General features: G+C 42.8%; 1 protein-coding gene across 4 annotated transcripts in view; it reads left to right on the forward strand.

Moving 5' to 3' along the window:
- Liph (lipase H) overlaps nt 1-27,948 on the forward strand; it is a 63,511-nt gene that overhangs the window by 2,165 nt on the left and 33,398 nt on the right. For 2 of the 4 annotated variants that reach the window (XM_027413008.2, XM_027413009.2), the window contains exons 2-4: nt 11,273-11,406; nt 16,043-16,417; nt 26,785-27,152. In XM_027413008.2, the coding sequence (XP_027268809.1) occupies nt 16,369-16,417; nt 26,785-27,152 (417 nt within the window). In that variant the 5' untranslated portion in view covers nt 11,273-11,406; nt 16,043-16,368. Of the gene's footprint in view, nt 1-11,272; nt 11,423-16,042; nt 16,418-26,784; nt 27,153-27,948 lie in introns of all 4 variants that reach the window. The other 2 variants (XM_027413010.2, XM_035444694.1) reach the window with 2 other exon arrangements.

Genomic DNA, 27,948 nt, shown 5'->3' on the forward strand with positions numbered 1-27,948 from the left:
GTGTCCCTCCTCGGCAGTTAGCAAGTCCAGGGCTATTCAGGAGCACCAAGGCCAGAGAAGTGAGCTGGTTCTGGGGTAGATGCAGGGCCGAGGTTGATTCCTTTACAGAATATCACAGTGTCTTGTGTGACTCACTTTATCCAATCAGCTAAAGGCTAACAAAGTAACCAGTGACAAAGACACTAAAGATGCACCTTCAAGCCAGTGTTTGCTGCTCTTCTCCCGGAGCCACTCCCAGCCCCTCTTGGGTCTGCTTCTGGAGGATGTCTCTTTCCTGCTTGTGTTATGACCCACAGGTTGTGAATCGATGATCTAGGGCTTTCAGTTTCAGAGGGTAAGAATCCATGACCATCACGATGGGTAGAATGACAGCAGGCAGACAGGCTTGGTGCTGGACCAGTAACTGAGAGTTCATGCCCATAGAACAAATCCTCAACTGGCCTTGGCAGAGGTGTTTGTTGTGGGGAGGGAGGGCATGTAATTTCGGCTAGCTACATGGTTTTAAACATCCAACAGGAAAGTATAACCTGAGCCTTTTTTTCTTTTTCTTTTTTTTTTTTAAGACAAGGTTTCTCTACGTAGCTCAGGTTGTTCTGGAACTCATTATGTAGACCACACTGGCCTTGAACTCACAGAGACTCACCTGTCTGTCTTCTGAGTGCTAGGATCAAAGGCGTGTGCCACTATGCTCAGCAGAGACTATTTTTTAATAGTTCAAGGGACCACACTCCCAGACATTAGGATTAAATTCATATGCGATGTTATTTAGACAATTATTTCTCACCAATCATTTTTGTTTTGATTTAAAAAAAAAAAAAAGTGTGCGCTGGGTGTTGGTGGTGCATGCCTTTAATCCCAGCACTCGGGAGGCAGAGGCAGGTGGATCTCTGTGAGTTTGAGGCCAGCCTGGTCTCCAGAGCAAGTGCCAGGATAGGCTCCAAAGCTACACAGAGAAACCCTATCTTGAAAAACCAAAAAAAAAAAAAAAAAAAGTGTGCATATAGGATGTCACAACCTTGATTCAATTCAATACCATAGAAGCTACCTGCAGTCTGAAGAAAAAGGCCCAGTGTTGTTTTAACCTCAGTATTAAATGTTGGCTAAATTTCTTTCTCTCCAGCTCCAGAAACCACCTGAGAGATACATCACAGCATGACTCTAGTCACTGCAACAGCTATCTATCAAATTGTCTGAAAGCAGATCTTGAACCCTTCACTCTTTGAGTACGGCCTTGGCCAAAGGAGTGGACAGCTGCTGTTGTGGGACCATCTAGACATTCTAATGAGCTTGACATTTAAAAAATGTCCTGTGCTCTGGCTCCTGGGTTTCTACCTAAGGCTTTGTTAACTCATTCCTGTTCCTAGATGCATGAAATATTTCTTCTCCTTCTAGGGATCCATTCTTACCTTCATTCCTCTCCCACATCTCTAACCAGGCACCAATCGAGGTGTTCTTTTCGTCCCTATGCCTGCCTGTCACAGAAATGTAACCACTGATGTAACTTCCATGTCCCCTAGATAAGCCCACTGGAAGGGTGCCCCAACTACCACACCCAATGGCCCCACCAGCAGTAAGAATCCACATTCAGTCATTGCCCGAGTCTCTAAATTACCATATAGAGAATGTTAGTGGGGGTGAAGAGGACAGGAGATAGAAAAAAGACAAGGCAGTTTAGGGATAGGGCCTTAGCCAGTATCTTTGTCTAAGACTGAAAAATACTTGGTCCTTTCCTGACTGGAGGCCAGAAATTGCAGAAGTGCTTGGAGCTCTGATCCATGGTCTAGTTCCTAAATGACTTTAGGGATGCCTCCTGACAGGGAAATGTTACAGCAACATGTGGGCTCTGAGAAAGAGTCCTGTGGATAGAAGTTTCTGTCCTGTCTGGTCCTGTGGCCGTTTAGTCCCAAGTAAACACACAGAGGCTTATATTAATTATAAACTGTTTGGCCAATGCCTCAGGCTTCTTATTGGCTAGCTCTCCCTTACTTATTAACACATTTCTATTAATCTATATAGCTCCTCTTGGTTTTGACTTACCGGTGATGCCAGGGTCTCTTGCTTCCTTGGCAGCTACAAGGCATCTCCCTGACTCCACCTCCTACCTTTCTCTCTCCCTGTTTGGATTTCCCACCTGGCTAAATTCTGCCTGTCCATTGGCTGAAACATCTTTATTCATCAACCAATAGGAGAAACTTATATTCATAACATACAGAAGGACAGAATTCCCCCATCATCTCCTATTTTCTGTCTAAATAAAAAGGAAGGTTTTAACTTCAACATAGTAAAATTATATATAGCAAAACAGTTATAAAGCAAGAATATAATTACAATATTTAGTTCATTAACATTTGGCAAAATTTAAAGAAAATATTCTATCACCTATCCTATCTTTGTGAGTCTAAAGTTTTTAAAAGTATAACTTGTCTTTTATCTTAACCAAGGAAAACCATAACCATAATTGTCTATCTTCAACTATATCAAAGATGCCAGAAGGATAATATATAAACTCTAGAATTAACAGAGACATCTTGCTGACTGGTCAATCACACAAAGTTCTTCTGTAACATTGGGGCATCCATCTTCAGCCCATAGGCCATAGTGTCTTGCAGACTTTTTAATAAAGTAGGGAATTTGAAGGTCTGTTTTGCTTTGTATTTGAAAAGTTCATCAGTTGCTTTCTTCTGTAAAGCAGGAACCCTAAAGGATCATTCTATCTCTTGGCAGTCACTTTCCTTTGTAACCTGCCTGTCTAGTTTGGACAGTGTGCTTACTGTCAGCAATTGAGGCAAGGGTAGTTCTTTGCCCAACAGGCCAGTTTTGCCACATTGAAGACAAACTCCATAATGCGTTTCTTTGATGCCCATCTTCCTTTCTGACATAATTGGTGTTACCAGGAACAGTTGTGTCTCATTGTCATGAAAACCCCTAATATACCATTTTAAATGCCATATTCTGTAGGTCTTTGAAAGGTTTTGAAGAATACCTATCCATATGAAATATGTCTCTGTATATCTAGAAAACCTAACTAATACAACTATAAGTTTTGATTATTATAGGTGACTATCTATGATCTGTATTTAATCATACATTACATTTTTTAAAATTTTTATTTATTATGTATACAGCATTCTGCTTCCATGTATATCTGCACACCAGATCTCATAATGGATGGTTGCAAGCCATCATGGTTGCTGGGACTTGAACTCAGGACCTCTGGAAGAGCAGTCAGTGCTCTTAACCTCTGAGCCATCTCTCCAGCCCTATTTTTTAAAGAGCTGTATAAACACAATACCTAAATAAGAGTAGAAATATACATATAACAAAATTGACCTTAAATTTGTATCAATAAACCAAAATCCATATCAATGGATTCATTTCTATATCATATTCCTTTTTTTCTTTAGAAAGAGATTGACTGTGATCATTAACCATTTATAACCAATTCTATTTAAATGAAAACAAACATTTATAAACAGTATTTGGGAATTTGGGTGTAGTTCTTTCCAAACTGCTTCCTGTTGTTTGGGGATGCTGTCAATTTCATGGGGATCTTGAGAAAATCCAGAACCATGGCCAAATCCTGACTGTAGTAGTTTGTGAGGCTGTATCATCTCAGCTGTTTTGGATGTTGGATCACTTGGAACACTGCTTCGGGGGTCTTGTTTGACTAAACCATATTAGTCTGTTAGGAATCCAAAACTTTTCATCTTCCATGGAAACAAAAACAGAACCTCTTTTCCAAAATAACCTGTCCTATACTTAAATTTGGAAGTCAAGGCATTTTAAAAATATATAGGTTGGATTAATCCAACAGCATTTATAAGCAAATGTCTTTTAGCAGCTGTTGCTCCTTCCTCCGAAGTCAAACAATTGAAAGACAACACAATAACATATAGTATCCAGACTCTCTATGTATTTCCATCTTTATGTGACTTTTTAAATTATTTTTTTATTGGGGGGGTTTCAAGACAGGGTTTTTCTGTAACTTTGGAGGCTGTACTGGAACTCACTCTGCAGACTAGGCTGGCCTCGAACTCACAGAGAACCGCCTGCCTCTGCCTCCTGAGTGCTGGGATTAAAGGCATGTGCCACCACACCCAGCTACTCTATTTCTTTTCCTTTCTTTCTTTCTTTCTTTCTTTCTTTCTTTCTTTCTTTCTTTCTTTCTTTCTTTCTTTTTTTGTTTTGTTTTTCGAGACAGGATTTCTCTGTGTAGCTTTGGAGCCTATCCTGGTACTCACTCTGTAGACCAGGTAGGCTGGCCTCAAACTCACAAAGATCTGCCTGCCTCTGCCTCTGCCTCTCCCTCCCGAGTGCTGGGATCTCTGTAAGTTCGAGGCCAGCCTAGTCTACAGAGGGAGTGCCAGGATAGGCTCCAAAGCTACACAGAGAAACCCTGTAGATAAAAGGGAGACTTAGTCAGAGGCAGGGACATCTAGGTGAGTTCAGAGTGGACATGACCAGACTGAGCTAGACCCTGTGGAGCAATCAGGAAGGGAGAGAGAGAGGAAAACCAGGCACAGCAGCCAAGAGGCCAAAGACACAAAAGAACCTGTTGGACTCTTATATAATGGTTGGATTATAGGGAAAAGCAGTTTAGGGTATGCTGGTCAGGAAGGCGCTGTAACAGGTAGGGACTGAGGGACGCTGGGAGAACCTGGCAGCCAGGTCCTCTTTGATATGTTAAATAGGCACCTCAGCCTTCTGTCTTGGATTTGAAACCCATGATCCCTGAAGATAGCTCACCCTGCCTTCTGTGGAGAAATAATAGCTGACCCCGTCAGCGGCGCCTGCAGTCTCAGATCCAAGGGCTGATTAAATACTTGTGAAGTAAAGGGCCTGGGCTGTGACCAATTGAGCACTTGATGTTTCTCTCTCCTCTCCTCCCTTCTCAGGGCGAACTCATCCTTTATCCGGCCGGTTCAGCATCCTGCATATTCACTTACAAACCTCTCAGAAGTATTGCCATTTAGGACCCAGTCACTTCTCACAACACTGGGAGTCCCCTCTTCTTTCCCCTTTCTCTCCTTTGCCATTTTCAGGATGGCTGCCTTTTCTTATCTTTTACTTCTTGCTGTTTGTATTTTGCTGCTATAATTTTTTTTTAATTGTTGGTTCTATTATTGTGAAAGATGAACTCATAAATTAAGTTTCTGGATTTTTGTTTTTTACTTTTGCTTTTGGTATTTTGCCACACTATCGTGTAGCTAAAACTGTTCTCAAACTCAGTATGCAGCCAGAGTGGCCTGATTATCCTTTCTCCACTTCCCAAGTGCTAGGTTTATAAGTGTGTGCCAACAGACTCAGCAAGTTTCTTTTTCTGTGACTGATTTCCTTTCTTTCTTTCTTTCTTTCTTTCTTTCTTTCTTTCTTTCTTTCTTTCTTTCTTTTCTTCTCTTTTCTTTCTTTCTTTTTTTGGTTTTTCGAGACATGGTTTCTCTGTGGTTTTGGATGCTGTCCTGGAACTAGCGCTTGTAGACCAGGCTGGGCTCGAACTCACAGAGTGAGTGCTGGGACTAAAGGCATGCGCCACCACTGCCCGGACCTGATTTTCTTTTTTAAAGAACCATTTATTTGCGGCTGTGATGGCCGAGTGGTTAAGGCGTTGGACTCGAAGAACTGTTTATTTTTACTTTGTGGGTAGGGTGTTTTTCTGGTGTGCACTATGGGCATGCAGTGCTTGCAGAGACCAGAAGAGGGCATCAGATCCTCTGGAACTGGAGTCACAGATGGTTTTGAGCCACGGTGCAAGCACTGAGAATTGAACCTGTGTCATCTGGAAGAGTAGCCAGTGCTCTTAACCACTGAGCCGTATCTTCAGTTCGCATATTCTTGTTTTTTTGAGACTTATTTTAACTTTAAAATTATTTGCATTTGTCTGTGTCTGCTTATGTATTTGTTTTTGGTGCCTGTGTGTGTGTGTGTGTGTGTGTGTGTGTGTGTGTGTGTGTGTGTGTGGAGGTGCCTGCAGAGGCCAGAAGAGGATGTCTGAGTCCCTGGGGCTAGAGTTAGTAGGTTGTAAGCCACCTGATGTGGGTGGGAAGGATTGAATTTGACTCCTCTGGAAGATCAGTAAGTGATCTTATCCTCTGAACCATCTGCTCAACCCCTAAAATTTCTGAATTTCTAAAAACAGTTGGATTGACTACTGATGTCCCAATGCCCCCATTGGCATGAGACATCTTGGGGCAGGGACCTTCTCTGGGACCTGGCATGTGTGAGTACTTGTGTGCTAAGTGAACACCTAAATGTAGGACTTCATTGAGGCTCAGCACAGTGTAATCACAAAAAGATCACACGGAGACCCAGGTTATAGTTCTAAATACAGAATAGTATTCTAGAATCACTGCAAAAGTAGTATCTGTTATCATGATGAGTGATGATGAACATGAAATTAGCATAAACTTATATACCTTTACAATAATAAAAGACAAAAACAATTAAAATGGTTGAATTGATTTTCACCAAATTTAGATTTTCTCAAAATGGTATGATTAAAATATAGATCTGAGGTGACCTTTGAAGGCAGATATGGTAGTACATGCTTGTGATTCCAGCACTCAGAAGCCTGAGGCAGAATTGTTGGTTTCAAAGCCAGTCTGGGCTAGATAGGCTGTTTCAAGCTAGTTTGAGCTACATACATCAGACATACACACACACACACACACACACACACACACACACACACACACACACACACCACAGAGAGACATACACACAGAGACACACAGAAACACACACTTTGATATCTTTAAGGAAAGTCAGAAGACAAAGTTGAAACCAAAGACAGTGAAAAGAGAGGTGTTTCAGAGAGAACATCCTTTGGACAGAGACAGCTCCAGATGGCTCTTGACCATTCCAAATGAGGACCTAGTAGGTCACAGAGCTGACCTCCCAAACTGTGGGACTTTTCCATGGAGTTGCTTCTCAGGTGGACAGCCCTGTGCCTGCTTCAGGTATTCCTTAGAGACTGCTGAATGACAATGCTAGATTCTTGTGGTTAGCCCTGGGAAAACCAGCTACTGTTATGCCCAGATCACAGAGTCCCAAGACCCTGGAGAGAGAAAATCCCATCCTCAAGAATCGACAGGCAGGGAAACTTAGGCTATATTTATCTGGAGTCCCTTTGACCTATGAGAGGTGGATCCAAGATTTAATGCTTTTGCTTCTCTAATTCCTATATGAATTTTTATTTTATAAAAAGACATAAAAGTTTTAGATATATTAGTATTACCAATCTGTACTGAAACCCATATTGTAGAAAAAGCAGGTAATGGGTATTGGTAAAACAGCAGGAATAAACTTTGAGTCCTAGCAAAAACTACAGATTTGGGTTAGAAGTATGTACACTTTTTTTCTGTCCTGAGAGCTGGGTATAGATTGGACAGAGATATCTTCGGCTTGACAAGAAGCACATTTAAGTTTATATTTAGATGGCAACCAAAATAAACCGAAAATCTTGAGCTTGTGCCTGAGCAGTAAGTAGTCATTGTTCACCAGTTTATCAGAATTTTATTAAATGTTGAACTTTTATACCACAGAAGAGGAAAACAATCTGAAACATTTTTATATCTTAAATTATTTATTTATAGTTTTATAATTTGTATTTATATCTCAAGACATTTTTGGACCCATATTAAGGCTTGATTTTTATATATAAAATGAGCTAACAAGCTCGACACAGCCTTTCAGAAGGATCTGGTTGTCTGATGCTGCCAAGCTGACAAAGTTATAGCTAGCCTAGCCATCAATACTATCAGAGATCCAAGAAAGATAAATTCCAAGCAGCTTTCAAATCTATTAAAAATTACAGGGACCAGTCCATACCCACTCAGCCATACCTAGTTCTCCATAGCATTGGAGGCAGAAGTATCAGAGCAACAGTCTCTCCAGGCCCATAAGGTGAGAGGTTTTTCTGTGGAAGAGGGACATGGAAAAGACCAACCTTATTTTGTCTAGGCAAAAGTGATGTAATCAATTCTTCAGTGTCCTGTTGCTTGTCCACAGTTTGGGCCAGGTCCTGGTGACAGGTGTTGGGGCATCTCACCCAGTGTCAGCATCCTCATAATCCAGGTAGAGACATCGTGGTGCCCCAAACTCTTCTCTGGAGATCTTGGCTCACTGTTAGGATCCTGGAGTCTCTGTCTGATATAATAAGCTTTTTAATCAACATTTTACATGTCATATTTTGTAGATCTCTGAAGTATTTGAGGACTTCCCAGGTATATTTGAATAGACAACTTTGTTTCTAGTTACTTGTTTTAAGCTTAACCTTTGGAAACATATACAAGGGACTAAGTAAATTCAATCCCTGTAATTAATTGATTCTAATTAAAGAACTTGATTATTTATAAGGATGACTGTTAACTTGTGTTCTGTAACAATCTACAAGATTGTTATCAGCTTCTATAAGACGAGGACTTTACATTCCATTCCTGTCAGGTTTAGCTCTAAAAATAATGATTTTTGAATTGAAGCTAATAAACCAAATTAGCTATTTCAAGGGAAAAACAAAACAAGTTTGTATCAAGCTGTTAAGGCTGTCTCCTGGGAGAGCCAGGAAAGGTGAGAAGGGAAAGGGCCCAGGGTGAAATGGGAACAGGAGGGAGCCTAGGGGCTAGCACTGCCCTTGATATCAATGCAAAATCTGACATACAGGTGGTCCTAGGGTACCCCAGTAAAAAGGCTTTTCAGCCCCCAAAGGATTGAGCCCCATGGGCTTTGAAGATGCTCCAAGCCCTTTGCCAGGCTTAGGCCATTGTCTTGCTGCATCACAAGAAATAAACATTCCAGTTTTTGGCTAACCTTTGGGGCTTACTGCTGTGACCTTAATTTTTAGCTTTTTATTTTAAATTTAAATATAAAACATTGTATAAGCACAAATCTCCCATAGCCTTATAAATCTAAATATTTTTTTTTACATGCTATGAATTGCTTTAATGGTGGTATCTGTACAAGTGATGTCAGGACAGGACAGCAAATGCACAGGGGACATGGCTAGCAGACAGGCTGTGAATGAATAAGGAGTTCACACTGCTCCCATGCTTTAGCTGCTTAAGACTGCTCTAGGCCACCTCCTCTTCTGCCTCCTCCTCAAACCTTCCCTCCTCCTCAGCTGTGGCATCCTGGTACTGCTGGTACTACGACACCAGGTCGTAGGACTTAACAAACACTAAATGTAAACATTTTAAAAACTCTTTTTTAAAAAAATTTAAAATCTCTCAAATATCTTTCTGCAATATCAAAAATAAGTACCCCCCCTTTTTTTAGAGAGACTTGGATCACCTCTTTGGCATATACATAGCCTGCCTTCTAGATCTTAGCCTATTTTCCTGTAGTTGGTGTTTCTGATGACTGTCACCTGGCACTGGCGTTTCTAAAAGTGTTAAGGTCCATCCTTGTAACACGACTTTCTTTGGGACTCTAGTCCTGTCATACATTTGCAAACCTCAGTTGTCCCCCATGAACCCTTCATGTCTCTAAAACCATTATCACCTGAGTGACTTTTAAATTTACAAAGTCTAGATGCCAGAGCAAGGTACACTCTTGAGTGTAAAAGCATTGGGGTGTAGCTTTAATATTTTAAATTTTATTTTTTTGTAAACCTTGTTCTTAGGACAGGACATAAATTATCATATAAAAATCTACCCCAACCCAAAATACCTTGGAGATCTGTTGTTGTCTCCTAGTTAGGCCCATTTAATGTGGTCACCTCTAATCAAGATGGCTGTGAAAGACATTTTTTCTTTTTTTTTTTAAACTCCAGCAAAGTGGCAACCAGTCATGTGACTGACTAAAAAAATGATGGCAATCCAAATTGGTATTTTTATTTTTTTTAGAATTACCCATGCACAGTTTTTAAATTATCAATTCCCAGTGTTACTAGTTTTAACTAGTTTTAATTTTAACAGGTTATGGCTCTTCCTTCCATAGACTCATGCATGCTTATTTAAAGGTTTCCTCTGTGTCACTGTCAAGACAGGGTTTCTCTGTGGCTTTGGAGGCTATCCTAAAACTAGCTCTTGTAGACCAGGCTGGTCTCAAACTCAGAGATCCGCCTGCCTCTGCCTCCCGACCAGACAAAACTTTTTAACAAAACAAGCATACACAACTTTCTCAGGAAATAGACAAAACTTTCTAACAAGGCAAAACTTTAACCAGAATTAACCTAACATGTTCAAATAACTTTAAATTTACATTAACACATAAAAACCTGTACCTGAGACTAGCAGTAGTTTGTTTGTTTGTTTGTTTTTCCACTCTAACCAATAATAATTTTTAACCAAACCCTCTAAATGATGACAGATATTTAAAACCCATGGGATCTGAATGACCAATAGAGCCCTGGTGGAGGGAAGTGTTCAGCTGTAACAGGTTGCTCCATTGTAGTCCTGCTACAGCATCACAACACAGCTGCCATAATTTAGCAACCCTATGATTCCCCGCGCTTGGACAACAGAGGCAACCCTCAGCCACATTTGCCCAGAAGTCAAGGCAGGCAGCCCCCAGGGCATGCTGAGGGGACCCCCATCCACACAAGCATGCTGCCCCACAGCCCTGCTGGCCCACATTGCCCCAGTGCTACAGGCCGAGGGCAACAGAGATAGATAGGCTGTCTTCTTTTCAATGTAATGCTTGAGGGGGGGCAGAGGTTATTTGCCTCATCCCTTTTGGGAAAATAAAGGAGATTAGTAGACATAATCACAAACAAACAACTATCCCAGAGAAAGAAACACAGAACACTGGCAGACAACAAAATAACACAAAATGACAGACCAAGACAAAGAGCGCTCACACATCGGTCCGGTTTTGGGATTTTCAAAATGCTCACATGTTGGGGTGGAGGACCAAAATTTAAAATTAATAAAAGTTTAAAAACTTAGGTCCTGAAAAGAGAATTCCCAATGACTGGGAATGCAGTGGCTGGAGTCTGAGGCCTCCCCATTCCCCCCACCCCCATATGGTGGAGTAGGAGAGGGAAAGATGTACTCCCTGCCCCCTCCCCCTTGCCCTTTGTCACCTGTGGTGGATGGGGGAGCTGGCCCTGAGATCATGAGAGTGGAGAATTGCCACTGACCCCCACCACCAGCAGCACTCAGGAGAGCCGGCCCAGCCTGGCACCATACCTGGGCAGCACAATAGAGCTGACACTTTTGGCAGGGTCACAGGTGAGCCTGGCCTGTGGGTGTGACATCAGGAGAGCTGTCCCCACCTTCTCCCGAATATGCCTTCGGGTGGCAAGGGTTAAGGAAATATGCCTTCCCCCCTTCAGGTATGAGAGCCGGCCTGGGAACGAGAATGGAAGAGCTAGCTGCTCCTGCTCCTTTCTTACCAAGTGCATCAGTTTGGAGAGTAGGCCCTGCGCCCTACCTGGACAAAACTGTGGAGCTGGCCCCGGTGGTGTAGGTGAGCTGGACCCCAGGTATGAGAGCAGGAGAACTGGCTCCTGCTCTTTGTTGTCTGTTAAATTTGGTGAGCTAGCTGGGGCAGTGCTGGAGAGCTTGTCTGGGTGGTGATGATGGGGGAAAGCTGGTAGGTTGACCAACCCAGCTACCACCCAGGGATATGTGTTGGCTCACCCCAACATCCACCTCATCTAAGAACTGCTGGAGCATGTGGAGGGGCCAGACCTGCAGATCCAAAGCTACAGGATCTGCATGACACTAGGCAACAACAGGGTTTCCATGAGGAGTCCCAGTGAGGGCCCAGCATCAATAGTGTAGCAGAAGCCAGAGGTCTGGAGCCAGACTCACTGCACTGAACACAAAGTACAACTAAAGATGCATGGACTAAAGGATATATTGTGTGACTCACTGAGCCACACAACTTCCAAGTTGAGATTTTTTTTAATAATTTATTTAACTTTATTTTATGTGCTTTGGTGTGAAGGTATCAGATCCCCCTGGAACTGGACAGTTGTGAGCTGCCATGTGGTGCTGGGAATTGAACTCGGGGCCTCAGGAAGAGCAGTCAGTGCTCTTAGCCTCTGAGCCATCTCTCCAGGCCCGAGATTTTTTTTTTTTTAAAGTTTGTCTTTTTGTTGTTTTATTTTTATTTTCTTTTTTTGTGGTTTTTTTTTTTTGTTTTTACCTTTAAATTTTGTTTTTGGGGGGAGTGCAAGGGCAGAGGGCAGATGAGTGGGGTCAGGACACATGATGTAAAACCACAGAGAATCAATAATTAAAAATATTTTTAAAAAATTAAAATGAAATAGAATTGAAAACTATTGAGGGGGGAAGGGCTGTCCCACAAGCCACTTCTAAGTAACTACAGAGGCTTAATATTAATTGTAAATGTTTGGCCAATAGCTCAGGCTTGTTACTAGCTAACTCTTACGTTTTCAATTAACCTATATATTTTTATCTACTATTTGACACATGGCTTAGTATCTTTTCTCAGTACAGCATGTCCAACTTGCTTCTGTCTTCATCTGCTCAATACTTCTCTGACTCCGCTCTTCTTCCCAGAATTCTCTGTTTTGTTCTCCTCGTAACCTATCCTGTCCAGTTATTGATCAGTCAGCTTCTTTACTAAAGCAAGCACAGAGACATATATTCATACAGTATAACGGAATATTCTACACTCAGTAATAGCAAGCAAAACAAAACAGGTATAAAACAAACAAATGAACAAAACCCACTATTTAAAGGAAGAAAGCTATTTAAGGGAAGGAGGGAGGGAGGAGGGAGGGAGGGAGGGAGGGAGAAACGTGTGGTTTGGGGAGTATAAATCTAATCTCTTGTTGGATATGAGTTGAGCAAACTGACTCATCTTTCTGAACTTGCATTCCAAATGAGAAACAAGCAGGTTGACAAAAGGGTGTTACAGTGAGTCATACGGCAGCATAGCCCTAGACCAAGATGGGTGGGGACACAGGTCACCTTTCCTGGTTGTCGAAAAAGAGAATAATAAAAGGACCTCTCCCCAGTTCCATCCGGCCTCCATACCTGCCCTTCCGGTCCACATAGTAGAAGCCTGCCTGCCACTTTCTACTCTGGTGTCTGTGGTGAGTGAGAAAATAGGGAAAAAAGAAAGGGCAAATACATAATACATAGTATAGGCTGCAGAGGCAGGCACGGTGATTCACACATACAGTCCCAGCACTTGGGAGGCTGAGGCAAGTGGGTCAGGAGTTCAATGCCAGCTTTGGCCTCATAGCAAGTTTGAAGCCAGCATGGGCTACATGAGACTCTGTCTTAGAAGACTAAACTAAATGATGATGATGATAGGTTGGACTGAGAAGATAATGATATCTGTGAGTTGTGGTCCCTTATTACGGCCACCAGACTGAGAGAATCTTGGTTAGCTAATGGAGATAAAGACAGAGCTTCCTCAGAATATTTTTAAATTAATGTTTGTTCAATGACCCTAAAAGTTGACCCATTTTTTACGTTTTAAAAACACATTTCACTTTGAAATAATTATTGGTTGGTAGGAAAATGCAAAAAAAAAAAAAAAAAAAAAAAACCCACCCATTTCCCCATCAGCACAGCTTCTTACATCTTAACATGCTATCAAAACCAGAAGGTGGACATTGGCACAACCCAGAGACCTAGCTTAGACTCTGTCAGCATTACATGCACCTGTGTGTGTGTGTGTGTGTGTGTGTGTGTGTGTGTGTGTGTATGTGTTTCTCTGTAGTCTCATTGCATGGCTTTCTGTAGTGGCTGCCTCAGTTTTAAATACAAAAGTATTCCACCATTAAAAGATCCCTTGCAGGAGCCCGTTGTTGGTGGCACACGCCTTTAATCCCAGCACTCCGGAGGCAGAGGCAGGTGGATCGATGTGAGTTCGAAGTCAGCCTGGTCTCCAGAAAGACTGCCAGGATAGGCTCCAAAGCTACACAGAGAAACCCTGTCTTGAAAAACCAAAAAAAAAAAAAAAATCCCTTGCAGGGCTAAGAAGACAGCTTAGCAGTAGAGCTCTTGCTTATTGAGCCAAGGCTTTGGATCCCATCCCCAACCACAAAACCGATAAAACTCCTTGTGCTGTTTGGTTATACCCACACCTACTCTATTCTCCTCTCCCCCACCTTTGGGGTGTTCTGTTTTCCTATTACACAGTTGGTATTTCTTATTACAGTGTCAACATTTTTAGTTATCTAAAAAACAAAGGACAGCTTCCTCCATTGATTTTCTGCTGTTTTGAATGCTGGAAGGAAAAGGAAAACGGAGCACCGGACATGAAATTAGGGGAACCTCTGTGTCCTAACCATTAATAACACACAGAGGATGGCCCTTATTCCTATACGATTGGCTAGTTTCCCCCAAAGAAAGGACATTAGCTAAGTCCAGATAAGCACTCAAAACTGATAGGAACTCAACAAATATTTATCAGGGAACTACACTGACCTGACAGGGAGGGGCACATTCCAGGGCAGGTCCCTTAAAGAGACAGAAGGAACGATTCTCTGTTCAGAGAGTCAGTGTTTTCAAATGAGCAAGGCTTAGAATGCAAAGTGGAAGAGCTGGCAGGTGTTGATTTGCGTATCCTATTGACAGTCCCTTAATTCAAACAGGCCACAATAGCAAAACACACTGTAGTGTGTTCCTGCAGTATTCACAAAAGGACTTAAAGTCCCTCTTGAAGGCCCTTCTCAGCTCCACAGCATGCCTTCAGAGGGAGGGGACATGCCAGCTGTATGGCCAGAAAGACAGTAAATGGAATTACCAAGTGGAGGGAGTAATTAACCTTGGCAGTAGGCACAGTGCATAAGACTTCAGCTGCAATACCTCTGTGTAATTACCCTGAGTTGAGTGATCTTATCTTCATTTCATGACTGAGAAAGTTGAGACACATAGCACTTAAATATTTTATTTATTGAGGCCACACACGTAGTGAGTGGAGGATATGGGACCTGAATTCAGATTAGTGGACCAGCACACCAGTAGTCTTCACATTCATTAGGTCTCAGGTGTGACACAGAAACAGACACTGGCTTTCTGTTTTCCTTTTAAAGAGGGTCTTTGCTATGGAGCCCAGGCTGGCCTTTGAAATTAATATCCTCTCACCTAGCCTTCTGAGTGCTGGCTTTACCATGCAGGCACCGCTGTACTGTTAAAAAGCTCCCCCGGTGGTTGTGATGAACTCACTCCTTGGTCACCGCTGCAAGTAGCTGCTAGTAGTTAAATGCAAGGACTCCATAGACATTGATGAGAGGTGATGTATTGTGTCAGACGGTGTCCCCCCAAACAACCCCTCACCCCGTTGTTTGAGACAGGATCTTGGTATAGAGCCCAGCCTGGTTCCAAACCTGCAGTCCTCCTGCCTCAGGCCCTGGGAATGGCATGTGTCACCTGAGTCAGGAAAGCACCTCACATTGACAATTGACACGTAGACTAATGGCTTTGCCTGATGTTTGGATGACAGTGTGGGTTTTTTTTTTTTTTCTTATCATTTTTAAGCTTATAAAGTAACCAGAAGCTTGATGTCTGAAGGATTTCACTAGAAAGAGGACTAATCACTTTGCAGGGTAGCCTGTCATTAGTGCTCCACCCTCATCTACTCCATGGCTTACTACAGGGTAGACACTGTTCACCCCTCCCCCGCCCCGACCCACAGTGCTGGGTTAGTTACACCTAGTGTAGACGTTAGAAAGGTTAGGAAGGTGTAGATGCTTCCTGCTTTCCCACAGGCTTGAGGGGATGTGAGCTCCATCTCCAAGATCTCCATGATGGAAAGAGAGGATCAAACACATTGTCCTCTGACCCCTACTAGGGAGGATGGGGACCATGGCACACACCCACCTGCCTACCACCAATAAATAAAATACAAAAAACGAAAATTCAGCTGTGAGACAAGGACTCTGGATAGGAAGAAGGGAAAATATGGTTAAGTAAAAAGGTCTTTAGTGTGCGGCATAGATACGTTTGTAAACACAGCCATATAACTGAACTGAATGAAATGTTATTAATAAAAGTTTAAAGACTTGTTCTGTGGAAACTGTTCTGTGCACAGTTTACTGTGTGAATTAACACAGTAAAGTGGTTTTGTGTACGAAGTCAAGGGGAATACTGACAGGATTTATCATTTCATTCATAAGGGAGAAGGCTCTCAAATTAGGTTGATTTCAACACACCAAGCCAAACAGCTAGTAAACCGCCCACGAAGAACCACGATGCAAATGAAACATGAACATATACACCAATTGTGCAAGCCGAAAATCCCAGACCTTTTATTGCAAAGAGGCGGAGTCAAAGATCCTGGCAGGGCTGCAGTCCCTCCCTCGGGGACTTCCTGCTGTCACTAACTGGGGATTAGCCCAGTGAGCTCTCCCGGAGAACCAACTCCCAAACTCCCGACTGTGCCGGGCTCTGTCTGCTGAGTGGGCCACATCTTGTGTTTGGGACACATGATCTCTTGATCCCTATGTTGAGGCTGTACTTTCTTATCAGTTTGCTGTGCTTGGTGAAATCAGGTAGGTCTTTTAGCCAATGCGTTGAAAAAATATTAATGGACTTCCAAAGTTCTATGTGACCATTTCTGAGGCCAGGAGCTATGGATAAAATGAGCTTTCTTATATTGATTTTTTTCATTAATCATAGATCCAGCTGTTCTTTGAATTAACTTGAAAAGGCTACAGTAGTATTAATTTGTGTCATAACTAAATTGTGTCTTTCTACCCATATGAACTTAAGTAACTTTTTTTTTAAATGTAAAAACTTGTTCATTTTTTTTCCTTTTCACATTTTTAGCAAGGGTAAATTGTTATACTTTCGTGTATTTAAGTGTATTTAAATCATTATTATTACAGACTCCATAATTTCATATACATAAATTCCTTACAATGTTGCATGGTAGATTTATAACTTAAAAATTATTCATTGCCAGGCTGAGGATGTAGTTCAGTTGTAGGATAAACACACCTAGCATGTATATGAGGTTCTGGGTTCAATTTCCAATACAAAAAAAGGTAATAAGATAAAAAAGAAAATCTTAGTCTCTAGGGTGAGCTAGCAAAATGAGCTGAATTCACTCTCAGTCCTTGTAGAGAGCCTTTAATCCCAGCACAGAGGCAGGCGAATCTGAGTCTGGGGCCAGCCTGGTCTACATGAGTTCCAGGACAGCCAAGGCTACACAGAGAAACCCTGTCTCAAAAAACAAACAAGCAAACAAAAGCTATGCCAGAATTCACAGTCACAAGCTTTGTGTGAAAAGGAAGTAGGTTCCTACCACATAACTGCCTAAGGGTATGGAGGCTTTTCTACAACCTCAGAGCTCTGAGGGCAGAAACAGGATCCTTAAGCAAGCTGGCCAGCTGGTCTGGCTCAGTCAGGGAGCTCTAGGTTCCAGTGAGAGACCCTGACTCAATTTTTTTGTTTTGTTTTATTTTTGTTTTTGTTTTCCCGAGACAGTGTTTCTCTGTAGCTTTGGAGACTGTCCTGGAACTTGCTCTTGTAGACCAGACTGGTCTCGAACTCACAGAGATCCGCCTGCCTCTGCCTCTCGAGTGCTGGGATTAAAGGCATGCGCCACCACCGACCGGCTCCTGACTCAATTTTTAAGGTGGAGGGCAACTAAGGAAGATGCCTGTTAAGCTCTGGCCTCTGCACGCACTAGTGCACTCATACATGTGAGCATGCACACACATAAACATGCACACCACACACTCCAGAAAGAGGGAAAGGAAACATACTCATTAAACTAATTCTGATGCTTTTCCTAAATGCCCAAAGATGTTTTAAGATTCACACAGAGGGGCTGTCGAGATGGCTGAGAGGGTAAAAGCACCTGCTGCACAAGTCTGAGAACTGAGTTAGAACCCCAAACCTCCCGAAAAGTGGGCGGGGGTGGGGGGGAGAATACAGACTCCTACCCAGGTGTGAGCTGTGACATTTTAAAATTTTTTAAATAAAAAAAATGTAAAGGATAAGACGGTAGAACTCAATTTTGTAAACCGATTGAAACTGTTAAAATCATAAAAGCATGTTAATAAGTGAAGCTTAGAATTGACCTAGAAAATTTATAATAATTATGTTAGGATTTATTTCCAGCCCACTTTGACAGCATCATTTCAAGTCTGTGTACCACCCTAGGTAGTAAATAGTAATTTCCAAGGCTGTCGTCAACAGTTGCTAATGATTTAGTATCTACTATGTGCTCTGGGAACCTCCTAGGCATGATTTGTAATTCTTTGAACACCCCCAGAAACAACATCCAAGACATGGGACACCAAAAGTCAGAAATCAAGCGATTTTTAATTTTATTTTGAGATTTGACGTGTATGAGTGTTTTCTTGAATGTGTTCTGTGTACCATGTGTATGCAGTGTCCACAGAGGCCAGAAGAGAGCATCCTGGAGTCTGGAGTTAATAGATAGTTGTGAGCCACCATGCGGGCGCTAGCAATCAAACCTGAGTCCTCTGGAGGAGCAGCCTGTGATCTTAACAGCTGAGCCATCTCTCATGCCCCATGTTTGTTTTAACTTAAAAAATTACATTTAAGTAATTAATTTGTTTGTGTGTGTGTATTCGTGTGCATATATACACAAACCACACTGTGCTAGTGGAATCAGAGAGCAACTTGCTGGCATCAAGTTCTCTCTTTCCCACTGTGTGGGTTACAAACTCATGCCACTAGGCTTAGCAGCAGGTGCCTTTACCCACTGAGCCATCTAACCCTCCCAATAAGTGATACAATAATACAATATTTAAAGTATCAAAAGTATTGCAAATAAATGCATAGCGGACAGAAGGTTAAAAACTTACTTAAAGATAGGTTATTTTTTGTTGTTGTTGTTTTGTTTTATCATCTGTACTGCTGGCGAAAAAAGTCATTTCTAATCAGCAACCGGTTCCTTTGCGGCCCAGGCTAGCTTCACTTCCTTCTGCGGCAGTTTATGAGTGGTGTTGACGCTGTGTAAACAGACCTAATCACACAAAGCTTTATTTAGAGACTCCCTTCCCTCCCCCCCTTTATAGTAGAGTGTTGATGAACTGTTTTCAGTTGGTTCAAAATACCAAAGGATATTTGTGTGTGTGTGTGTGTGTGTGTGTGTGTGTGTGTGTGTGTGTGTGTGTGCTAGTTCATGCGCACACTCGCTTGCATGTGTGGTGCTGAGGATTGAACCCAGGGCCTCAAAAGTGCTGGGCTCTACCTCTGAGCCATACCTCAGCTCTTTAATGAGCATGTTGAATTAACGAGCATATTGAATTAATTTCCCTGTTGCTGTGGCAGAAGCAATTTAGGAGAGAAAGAGTGTCTTTGGCTCATGGTGTGAGAGGAAGCTGCCCTTCATGGTAGGAAGGCAGGGCAGCTTGGGATGATGGTGGCAAAGCTCATGGTGCAGCCGTTACACCTGAGCAGGTCATGAAGCAGAGATCTGAGGCTGGAAGTGTGCCCAGTCTCTAATCCTTAAGGCCTGGCCCTCAGGGACACTTCCTTCAGCTAGGACCCACTTCCCAAGAATTCTACAGCCTCTTAAAACAGTGCCATTGTTGGGGACAAGTATTCAAACACACAAACCTGTGGAAGACATTTTACATTCAAATAATTACATATATGTAAAGACACAAGGTTTTGGTTTCAAATTCAACCTGCCTCTGTGTAGTATGGCCTGAAAGATTAGCATCATTATGGTCGTTTTATAAGTGCAAGATAGAGGCACAAGAGAGGTTAGGCAATTGATTACACCGGCTTACACAGCTAGTGGATGGTGGGTCTGACTCTCAAACCCATGCTTTCCCCAGAACTGTATTGTGTTTTTTATTTAAATCACTGTGTTTTATTAAGACACCGTGCAAAGCAAACTTTGTAAGGAACCTAGTGGTAAATACTATCATCCTTATGAGCCAATACTCATGATGACTTAACTCGGCTAGTGCAGCAGGAGAGCATCCATGGGTGGTGTGATATGTACATGTACATGCTCAGATTATAAGAAAATTCGATGGGACTGCATTGGGACAATGGGACTTCAATGTAGCTCAGTTGATAGACAGCTTGCCTAGCATGCAGGAGGCCCTGGGTTTGATCCCCAGCACTGCATAAACTGGGTGTGGTGTCCCAGTACATAAGAAGTAGAAGCAGGAGGGTCAGAAGTTCATGGCCATCCTCAGCTACATAGTGAGTTCAAGGCCAGCCTGAGCTACACAAGATAAAAAGGTTATTGATGATTGGCCTGATTTTCTACTTGAATTGGTTTTTTTGTTTTGTTTTTTTCAAGACAGGGTTTCTCTGTATTGCTTTGGAGCCTGCCCTGGAACTCTGCTCTGTAGACCAAGCTGGCCTTGAACTCACAGAGATTCACCTGCCACTGCCTCCCAAGTGCTGGGATTAAAAGCGTGCACCACCACCTTGCCCCCAGCATCTGTTTCTTTTAACATAAGAAAGAAGGTCATAAATAATACTTATGCCACCTCTGACTAGAATACACAGACCCTTCCTCAATGGGTATTGTATACAGAGTCCATCTCATTGTAATTTTCCAGTCCTCAGTAAGAAATGTTATTTCAGGGTAAGAGTTCAGAAAGGACACAAGTATTTCTCCTGTTTCAGTGAACTATGAGATACTAGGTTAAGCTTGAAAAACCAGTTTAATATGTTTTGTGGTTACCTACTTGTACTCTGAATAACCTCGACTTTGTAAGCAATCAACAAAATAGCCCAAAAGTTGTTTGCCTTTAGGAAGCATACAATAGTTCATAAATTTAAATACTCTAGCATACATGAAAACATATGGAACTCTGTATGTGTGAAATGATTGAACACATTTGTTTCTCACTGTTTTCTCTACTGCTCCTATGCTGAGAATTTTGACTCCAGCAAAAAGTTCCAGTACTAGGGGCACATTTGATACAAGAGCCATGGCAACTCAATACCTGACCCCAAGTAGCTTAAGTTCATTTGTGACATGGTCCAAGATACTACAAATTCATTGTTTTCTTTTTAAAATGTTTAGTTCTAGAAGCAAAGATGGAGCTTAGTGGGAGAGCGCTTGCCTCACATCCGTGAGTCCCTGAGTTGGTCATTAACACTGCAAAATTAATGAATAGGCAGGAGCGATGGCTCAGTGTTTAAGAGCACTGGCTCTTCCAGAGGATTGGGGCTTACCCATATGGAGGCTCATAACTATTTATTTGTAACTCCAGTTTCAGGGGATCTGATGCCCTATTCTGACCTCTGCAAATACCAAGTATGTACATGATACACTCATAAAATAGCTTAATTTTGAACATGCATGGTGTTCCCTGCCTCTAATTCAAGAACTAGGGACGCTGAGGCAGAAGCATCATAGCATGAGTTTGAAGTCAGCCTGGGTTATAATAGTGCTACCTTGACTAAAAAATCCAAAGCAAGGGGACTAGTGAGATGACTCAATGGTTAAGGGCACCTCTGCCAAGCCTGTCAACCAGAGATCCATCTCCAGGACCCATATAGTGTGAGGAGAGAGCCAACAACTGTGTCCTTTGACCTTACACCATGACACATGTGTGCCACTCCTCATTAGTGTAATTAAAAAAAAAATAATTAAAAGCTGGGCGTTGGTGGCACATGCCTTTAGTCCCAGCACTTGGTAGGCAAAGGCAGGTGGATCTCTGTGAGTTCGAGACCAGCCTGGTCTACAAGAGCTAGTTCCAGGACAGCCTCCAAAGCCACAGAGAAACCCTGTCTTGAAAAACAAACAAAAACAAACAAACAAACAAAAAAACAAAGAAAAAAGAAAAAACAAAACAAAACATAAAAAACTACCTGTAAGAGGACAGCTTTTGTGGGATAGAGGCGTGTCTTCCCTGTTCTATTGCTGTGAAGAGATACCAGACCAAGCCAACTCTTGGTCTGGTATTGGTCTGGTATTGGTCTGGTATTTAATTAGGGGCTTGTTTACAGTTTCAGAAGTTAGTCCATTATTGTGGCAAGAAGCAAATAGGCATGGCACTGGAGAAGTAGCTGAGAGAGAGCTTTACACTCTGATCCACAGGCAGCAGATAGACAGAGAGGTGGGGGGAGGGACAGAGAGAGACTGGACCTGGCATGGGCTTTTGAAACCTCAGAGCTAGCCCTCCAGTGATAACATCTCCTCCAACAAGGCCACACCTCCTAATCCTTTTCAAACACTCCATCAATCGGGGACTAAGCATGCAAATATATGAGCCTATGAGGACCATTTTCATTCAAAAGACCGAAGTAAGTATGGGAGATGTTAGTTCAGAGTAACTGAATTCCAAAATAATCTGAAAAAGACAGCTGTAATTTCTCTTGTTTCAGATAGGTGGGGTTAAAGGGCCGGTGGCCTGCCAGGGGACATGGGAAGTCCCCTGTGCTTTCTATATATCTCTCCCCAACCTCTGTAACAAATTCTCTCAATAGCCCAGGCTAGCCTTCAGCTCACCAATCTCTAGTCTCTCAAGGACCTAGATGAATGTGTGGCTTCTGACCCACTGTCCTGAGGTGAACACACCTAGTAAGCACTGTCTTCCACAGTATGACCTCATTCAGGATTAACGCCAGCCACATTCCTCTCTTGGACAGGCAGGCAAGCATGGTTTCCCCAGGCCACCTGGAGAGTAAGTTGCATAGACTGGAACAAAACTTAGTTTTATGGGTGGATAATATCCAAGGGGGTCAGCCCCATCTCACAACACCTCCTGTACTACAAGGTGACAAATTAAGCAGTTATCATTCCGGGTTGGGCTCTCCCAACACACAGGTGCAGTCCGTGTTCTACAACGGCATTCCTTCTCTAGGAAGAGGAAGTGAAGGGGTGACTGAAGGGAAGTGTTGACCTACTATGGGAGCCATGCCTGACTATACCAGTGTGTATGTCAGGTCCAGAGCATTGTGTATTACTTTGGTCACTATTACTGTGGTAAATGCCATGACCAAAAGCAACCCCATGACTCTAGCATGTGTCAAGTAGACAAAAAACTAACCAGCACAAATTGGTTCTCAGGTTTCCATTGAGGGAACTCAGTAGTTGAGTCCCAAGGTTCCCTTGCCTTTTGGGGGCCCTTGTCCCATCCCTGGTCCCTCAGCTTCTCTCTGGCTCATCTTAAAAGATGCTCTCCAGCTTGGTGTTGGGGCTTATACCCCACTTTCAACAGAGCTACCCTTGCTCAGTGAAGTGGAGCATGGGTTATTGCCTTATGGGGCAGTTTGCAAATAATTCCACTTAAAATAATTCAGTTCCTGGTCTTTCTGTTGTGTCTGGAAATTAATTATAATTTTCACCTTTATTTGCCCTTTTGCCTTGTCTCTTGGTGGCTGGAGTTGGCTGCAGGGCCCTGTGCATGTGTGTTCCACCTCTGAATAGCTCGCCAAGGCCTCTCATAGCTGCTCTTGAGCAAAGCACCGTGTACTACTGCAGAAGTTAAATTCTGCCAAATTCCAAACCCAAGGACCCAGAGCTCATCATTTGCCTCTCTTATTATTATTATTTATTAAATTTATTATTACATATTTTATCATTATTTATAGTGTATATTGCATGAATGTTGCTGCATGTATATATGTATATGTGTGCCTCATGCCTCTGGAGGCCAGAAGAAGATGGCAGAACCTTTGGAACTGGAGTTACAGGCAGCTATGAGCTGCCACGTGGATTCTGGTCACCAAAACCAGCTCCTCTGCAAGAGCATTCAGTGCTCTTAGCCACTGAGCCATCTCTCCAGCCCCTATACCTCTCTCATCTTGCAACCTGACCTTTCATTTATTTTAAAATCTCCTCCATTCCCCCTTTGAGCCAAAGCCTCAAGCATCTACCCACACTTGCTCCTTACATCTTCCCCTCCTCTCCCCTTCCCTCTCCTTCCCTTCCCCATCCTTTCCCTCCTCTCTCTTCTTTAGTACTAGTAGAGATTGAACTCTGGTTCACCCATGCTAGGCTCATGCTTCACCACTAAGCTATACCTCCCACCCTGCTTTTGCAGCAGCCACCTCCTCCTCTTCCTCCTTCTTTATATTTTATTTATTTATTTGTTTTTATTTTGAGACTCTGGGCTCTGTAGCCCAGGCTGACCTTGAACTCCCAGAGATCTGCCTGCCTCTGCCTCCAGAGTGCTGGGATTAAAGGCGAGCAACACCTCACACACAGCCAATTTTACTTTTTGATGTCAGAATTCTGCAGCTCATCTCCTCCTCTACCACTGCTGTATCTTTGCCCTGTTCTTCTTTCTGCTTATTTGGGAATAATGAAACATTTTTAGAAAAACTACAAGAATAGGGGAGCACAGAGAACAGCAGAAACCTTTACAAAAATTTACTTATTAGTTCTTCGGGGAACTCCCTGGGCCTCGAACAGGCTGTGCTCAGCCCCTAAGCCTACTCTGCAGCCCTAGATTGATTTATTCCTAACATGTGACACACATTTCATCACCAGTTAGTTACTTATATTTTTTGAATCACTTGTCAATTAATTTGTCCCTTTACCTTCAAATGCTTTAGTTACATTTTCTAAGCATTGGGATTTTTTTAATGATGTCTTAGTCATTGTTTTATTGTTACCAAGAGACCCGATGACCACAGCAACTCCTGTAAGGAAAGTGTTTAATTGGGGCTTGCTTACAGTTTGAGAGGTTTGTCCGTTATCATCATGGTGGGAGCACAGTGACAGACATACAGGCATGGTGGTGGAGTAATAGTTGATAGATACATCCTGATTTGCAGGCAGGAGATTGGGGGTGGGAGAGAGAGAGAAGGGAGAGAAGAGAGAGAGAGAGAGAGAGACAGAGAGACAGAGAGAGACAGAGACAGAGAGAGACAGAGAGAAAGAGAGAGACACACAGAGAGAGACAGAGAGAGAGAGAGAGAGAGAGAGAGAGAGAGAGAGAGAGAGAGAGAGAATACTGGGCTGAGTGTGGGCTTTGAAACTTCCAAGCTCATCCCTAGTAGCACACTGCCTTCAACAAGGCCACACCCATCCCAACAAGGCCACACCTCCTAATCTCTTCTCAAATCTGTCTGTAGGGGTGTTCTGTGTTTCGTGGGTTGGTTGAATCAAGAAGTCACTCCAAGATGAATTTTAAGGCCTCTGTGGCAGCAGGAAGGTCTAGCCCCTGATGAACCGAACTCTGAACAGCCATACGAAGGCGTATTTATTGATTGTTGCAAAAAGCTGTTTTTTTTTTTTTTTTTTTTTTTTTTTTTTTTTTTTGGCTAAAGCATTTCCTCATACCAAGGTCCCTAATCTAATCTATCTGTCTCTCTAAAGGAAAGCATCACATGCCCTCATGACTTTAGTCCTTTACTGTGTATCGTTTGCAGTATATAATAATCTAAGAGCCTCAGGTGTGCCAGAGGCATCTTATGACTTGAGTCATTCGAAGGCTAAAATGCCCCTTCAGAAAAACAATTCTGGAAATCATGGAAAACAATCACTGTTTTCCACAAAGATTCTTTACTGCTTTCCACAATGATTTTTCAGGATCAAAGTATTTTTAGAAAACAACTATTCACTCTACTGTCTACCCAAGTTACAGCAACTCTGCTAAATTCCTGCAAGTATCACTCCCGATGACTAAGCATTCAAATGTATGAGCCTATGGGAGCCATTCTTAATCAGAACCACACAATGACTATCTGTCTCCATGAATTAAAAACTGAGGCCACACTTTTACCTGATTGTCTAGATACCAATTTTCCAACTGACTTTATTTTATTGCATTTTTCTTTCTACAACAAGACCTACCCCAGGGCAAGGTAATGCACTAATTTATCCTGTCTCTGGACTCCTTTAAGCTACAACATTCTCAAAACCCTCCTACACTATTTATTATAGTGATCTTTTGTCAGGAAGACAGATCATGTTTCTCATTTTATATTTATCAGTTTCCTTATCACAGTTGGGTTCCAGGTCCAGTGTCAGCACTGGAACGTCATCACTGTGACCTCTGCCCTCTGTACTTACTGGCACATAAACGTCACCAGCCCTTCTGCAGTACCACAGAGTAGTGACTAAGCCGGGCCTTGCCCAGTTCCTCCACTATATCGTTACTAACTATTCCCTAGCAACTGAAAGAAAGCAGTCTTCAAGCACTTTGCTACTGAGTGACATTCCCAGAGAGATGCTCCAGGTCAGGCGTGGTAGGGCACAGCTACAATCCCAGTTCTTAGGAGGGTGAGATAGGAGGACTGCAAATTAGGCTACATTGGGCTACGTAGTAAGTCTGAAGCCAGCCTGGATTTCATATTAAGTTCCTGTCTCAAACAACAACAAAAAGATCTTCCAGGTTTGTGCTTTGTCTTCCTTGAGTCCAACTTCCTTCCAAGGCTGTTCTGTAGGGCGAAAGGCTTGACAGGAGAGCTTGAGGAGCTGAGAAGAAAAGGGCTCAGCACCAGCTGTCATGGCCTGCAGTTTCAGGTGCTCAGGGCAGGGCACACACAAGTGTCCCAGTTGAGGGTGGGGCACAAGAGACCATGGAGTCTCAGTTGATGACTCTTCTGCTGTGTTCTGTCTACCTGAGGACACACGGGTTAGAAATTACCATTCAAGGAGAATGGGGTCTCACAGGACAGACATACTCATGCACAACACCCGGAATACATCCTGAAAGGGATGCTAAGTGCTGTTTGTGAGGCACACACAGGTGCTTAGGGAGTAGGGGAGTGAGGACAGCTTATGGCTGGGAGGGTTGCAGAAGGCTTCATTGAGCTAACTTGTGGTTTTGACCTTGAAAGAGTCTGGAGAAACCAGGGATCCTGACTTAGAAATACTGGATTAAGTATGACTTTTCCACTTCATGTTGATAGATCTAGGGTTTTGCAAGGTGCTGTGAGGAATATAAGAGCTCCAAGGAGTGATGCCCTGCTCAGAAGGCGCTACGTGATGCCGTCTAATTCTTATTTCCAGATACAGATGAAACATGCCCGTCCTTCACCAGACTGAGCTTCCACAGTGCAGTGGTTGGCACAGGACTAAATGTGAGACTGATGCTCTACACACAGAGAAACCAGACCTGTGCACAACTCATCAACTCCACAGCTCTGGGGAGCTTAAATGTGACCAAGAAAACTACCTTCATTATCCATGGCTTTCGGCCGACAGGCTCCCCTCCAGTGTGGATGGAGGAGTTGGTACAGAGTTTGCTCAATGTACAAGAGATGAACGTGGTGGTTGTTGATTGGAATCGAGGAGCGACGACTGTGATATACACCCACGCCTCTGGCAAGACCCGAAAAGTAGCTCTGATTTTGAAGGAATTTATCGATCAGATGTTGGTAAGATAGACACCTCTTTTATGACTCTGGCTGCTTGTTTGGAAGCTTAAAGCCACCAGGCATCATCACCTGGTTGGATGGTGGGGGGCTATTTTTAGTTTTTCAACATTGTGCAAATCTGAGTTAACCCAGGAAAGGGAGTGTGGCTCCGTCTATCTCACAAGAAGGTGTATGGGGCAAAATCGTTGTAAATGTAGATTTCATGCCCGCACAAACTTCCATAGATAATGACAAAAAGTCTTGTGTTAAGGAGTTTCATCTTGCAGCTACCATGAAGGTGTCTTTGAGTAGGAGAGGCTCTGCCTAGAATTCTTGGTTTAAATGCCTGGACCTCCATAGCCAAAAGACTAATGTCCAGATTATTCCAAAGCACAATGAAAGCATGTGGTACAGTGACAGTCAACATTAGAAGACCTCTCAAGGCAGGGCCTTGGCTTTTATTCAATGAGTAATCTCATGAGCTGCCCACCCCACTTTTTTTTTTTTTTTTTTTTTTTTTTTGGTTTTTCAAGACAGGGTTTCTCTGTGTAGCTTTGGAGCCTATTCTGACACTCACTCTGTAGACTAGACTGGCCTTGAACTCACAGAGATCCACCCACCTGCCTCTGCCTCCCGAGTGCTGGGATTAAAGACATGTCGTCGCCACCCCCCACCTCCCACCCACGCCTTTTTTTTTTTTTATAACAAAAACATTACACGAAGTCAGAGCAATTCAAAGAGACTCCCATGTGGTGACTACTGTGGCTGGTGGTGACATGAGCTGTATATAAGCTCCTCAGCAGGCAGGTAATATTTG

The sequence above is a fragment of the Cricetulus griseus genome, chromosome 4 (genome assembly GCF_003668045.3).
Source record: "Cricetulus griseus strain 17A/GY chromosome 4, alternate assembly CriGri-PICRH-1.0, whole genome shotgun sequence".
Lineage (NCBI taxonomy): Eukaryota > Metazoa > Chordata > Mammalia > Rodentia > Cricetidae > Cricetulus > Cricetulus griseus.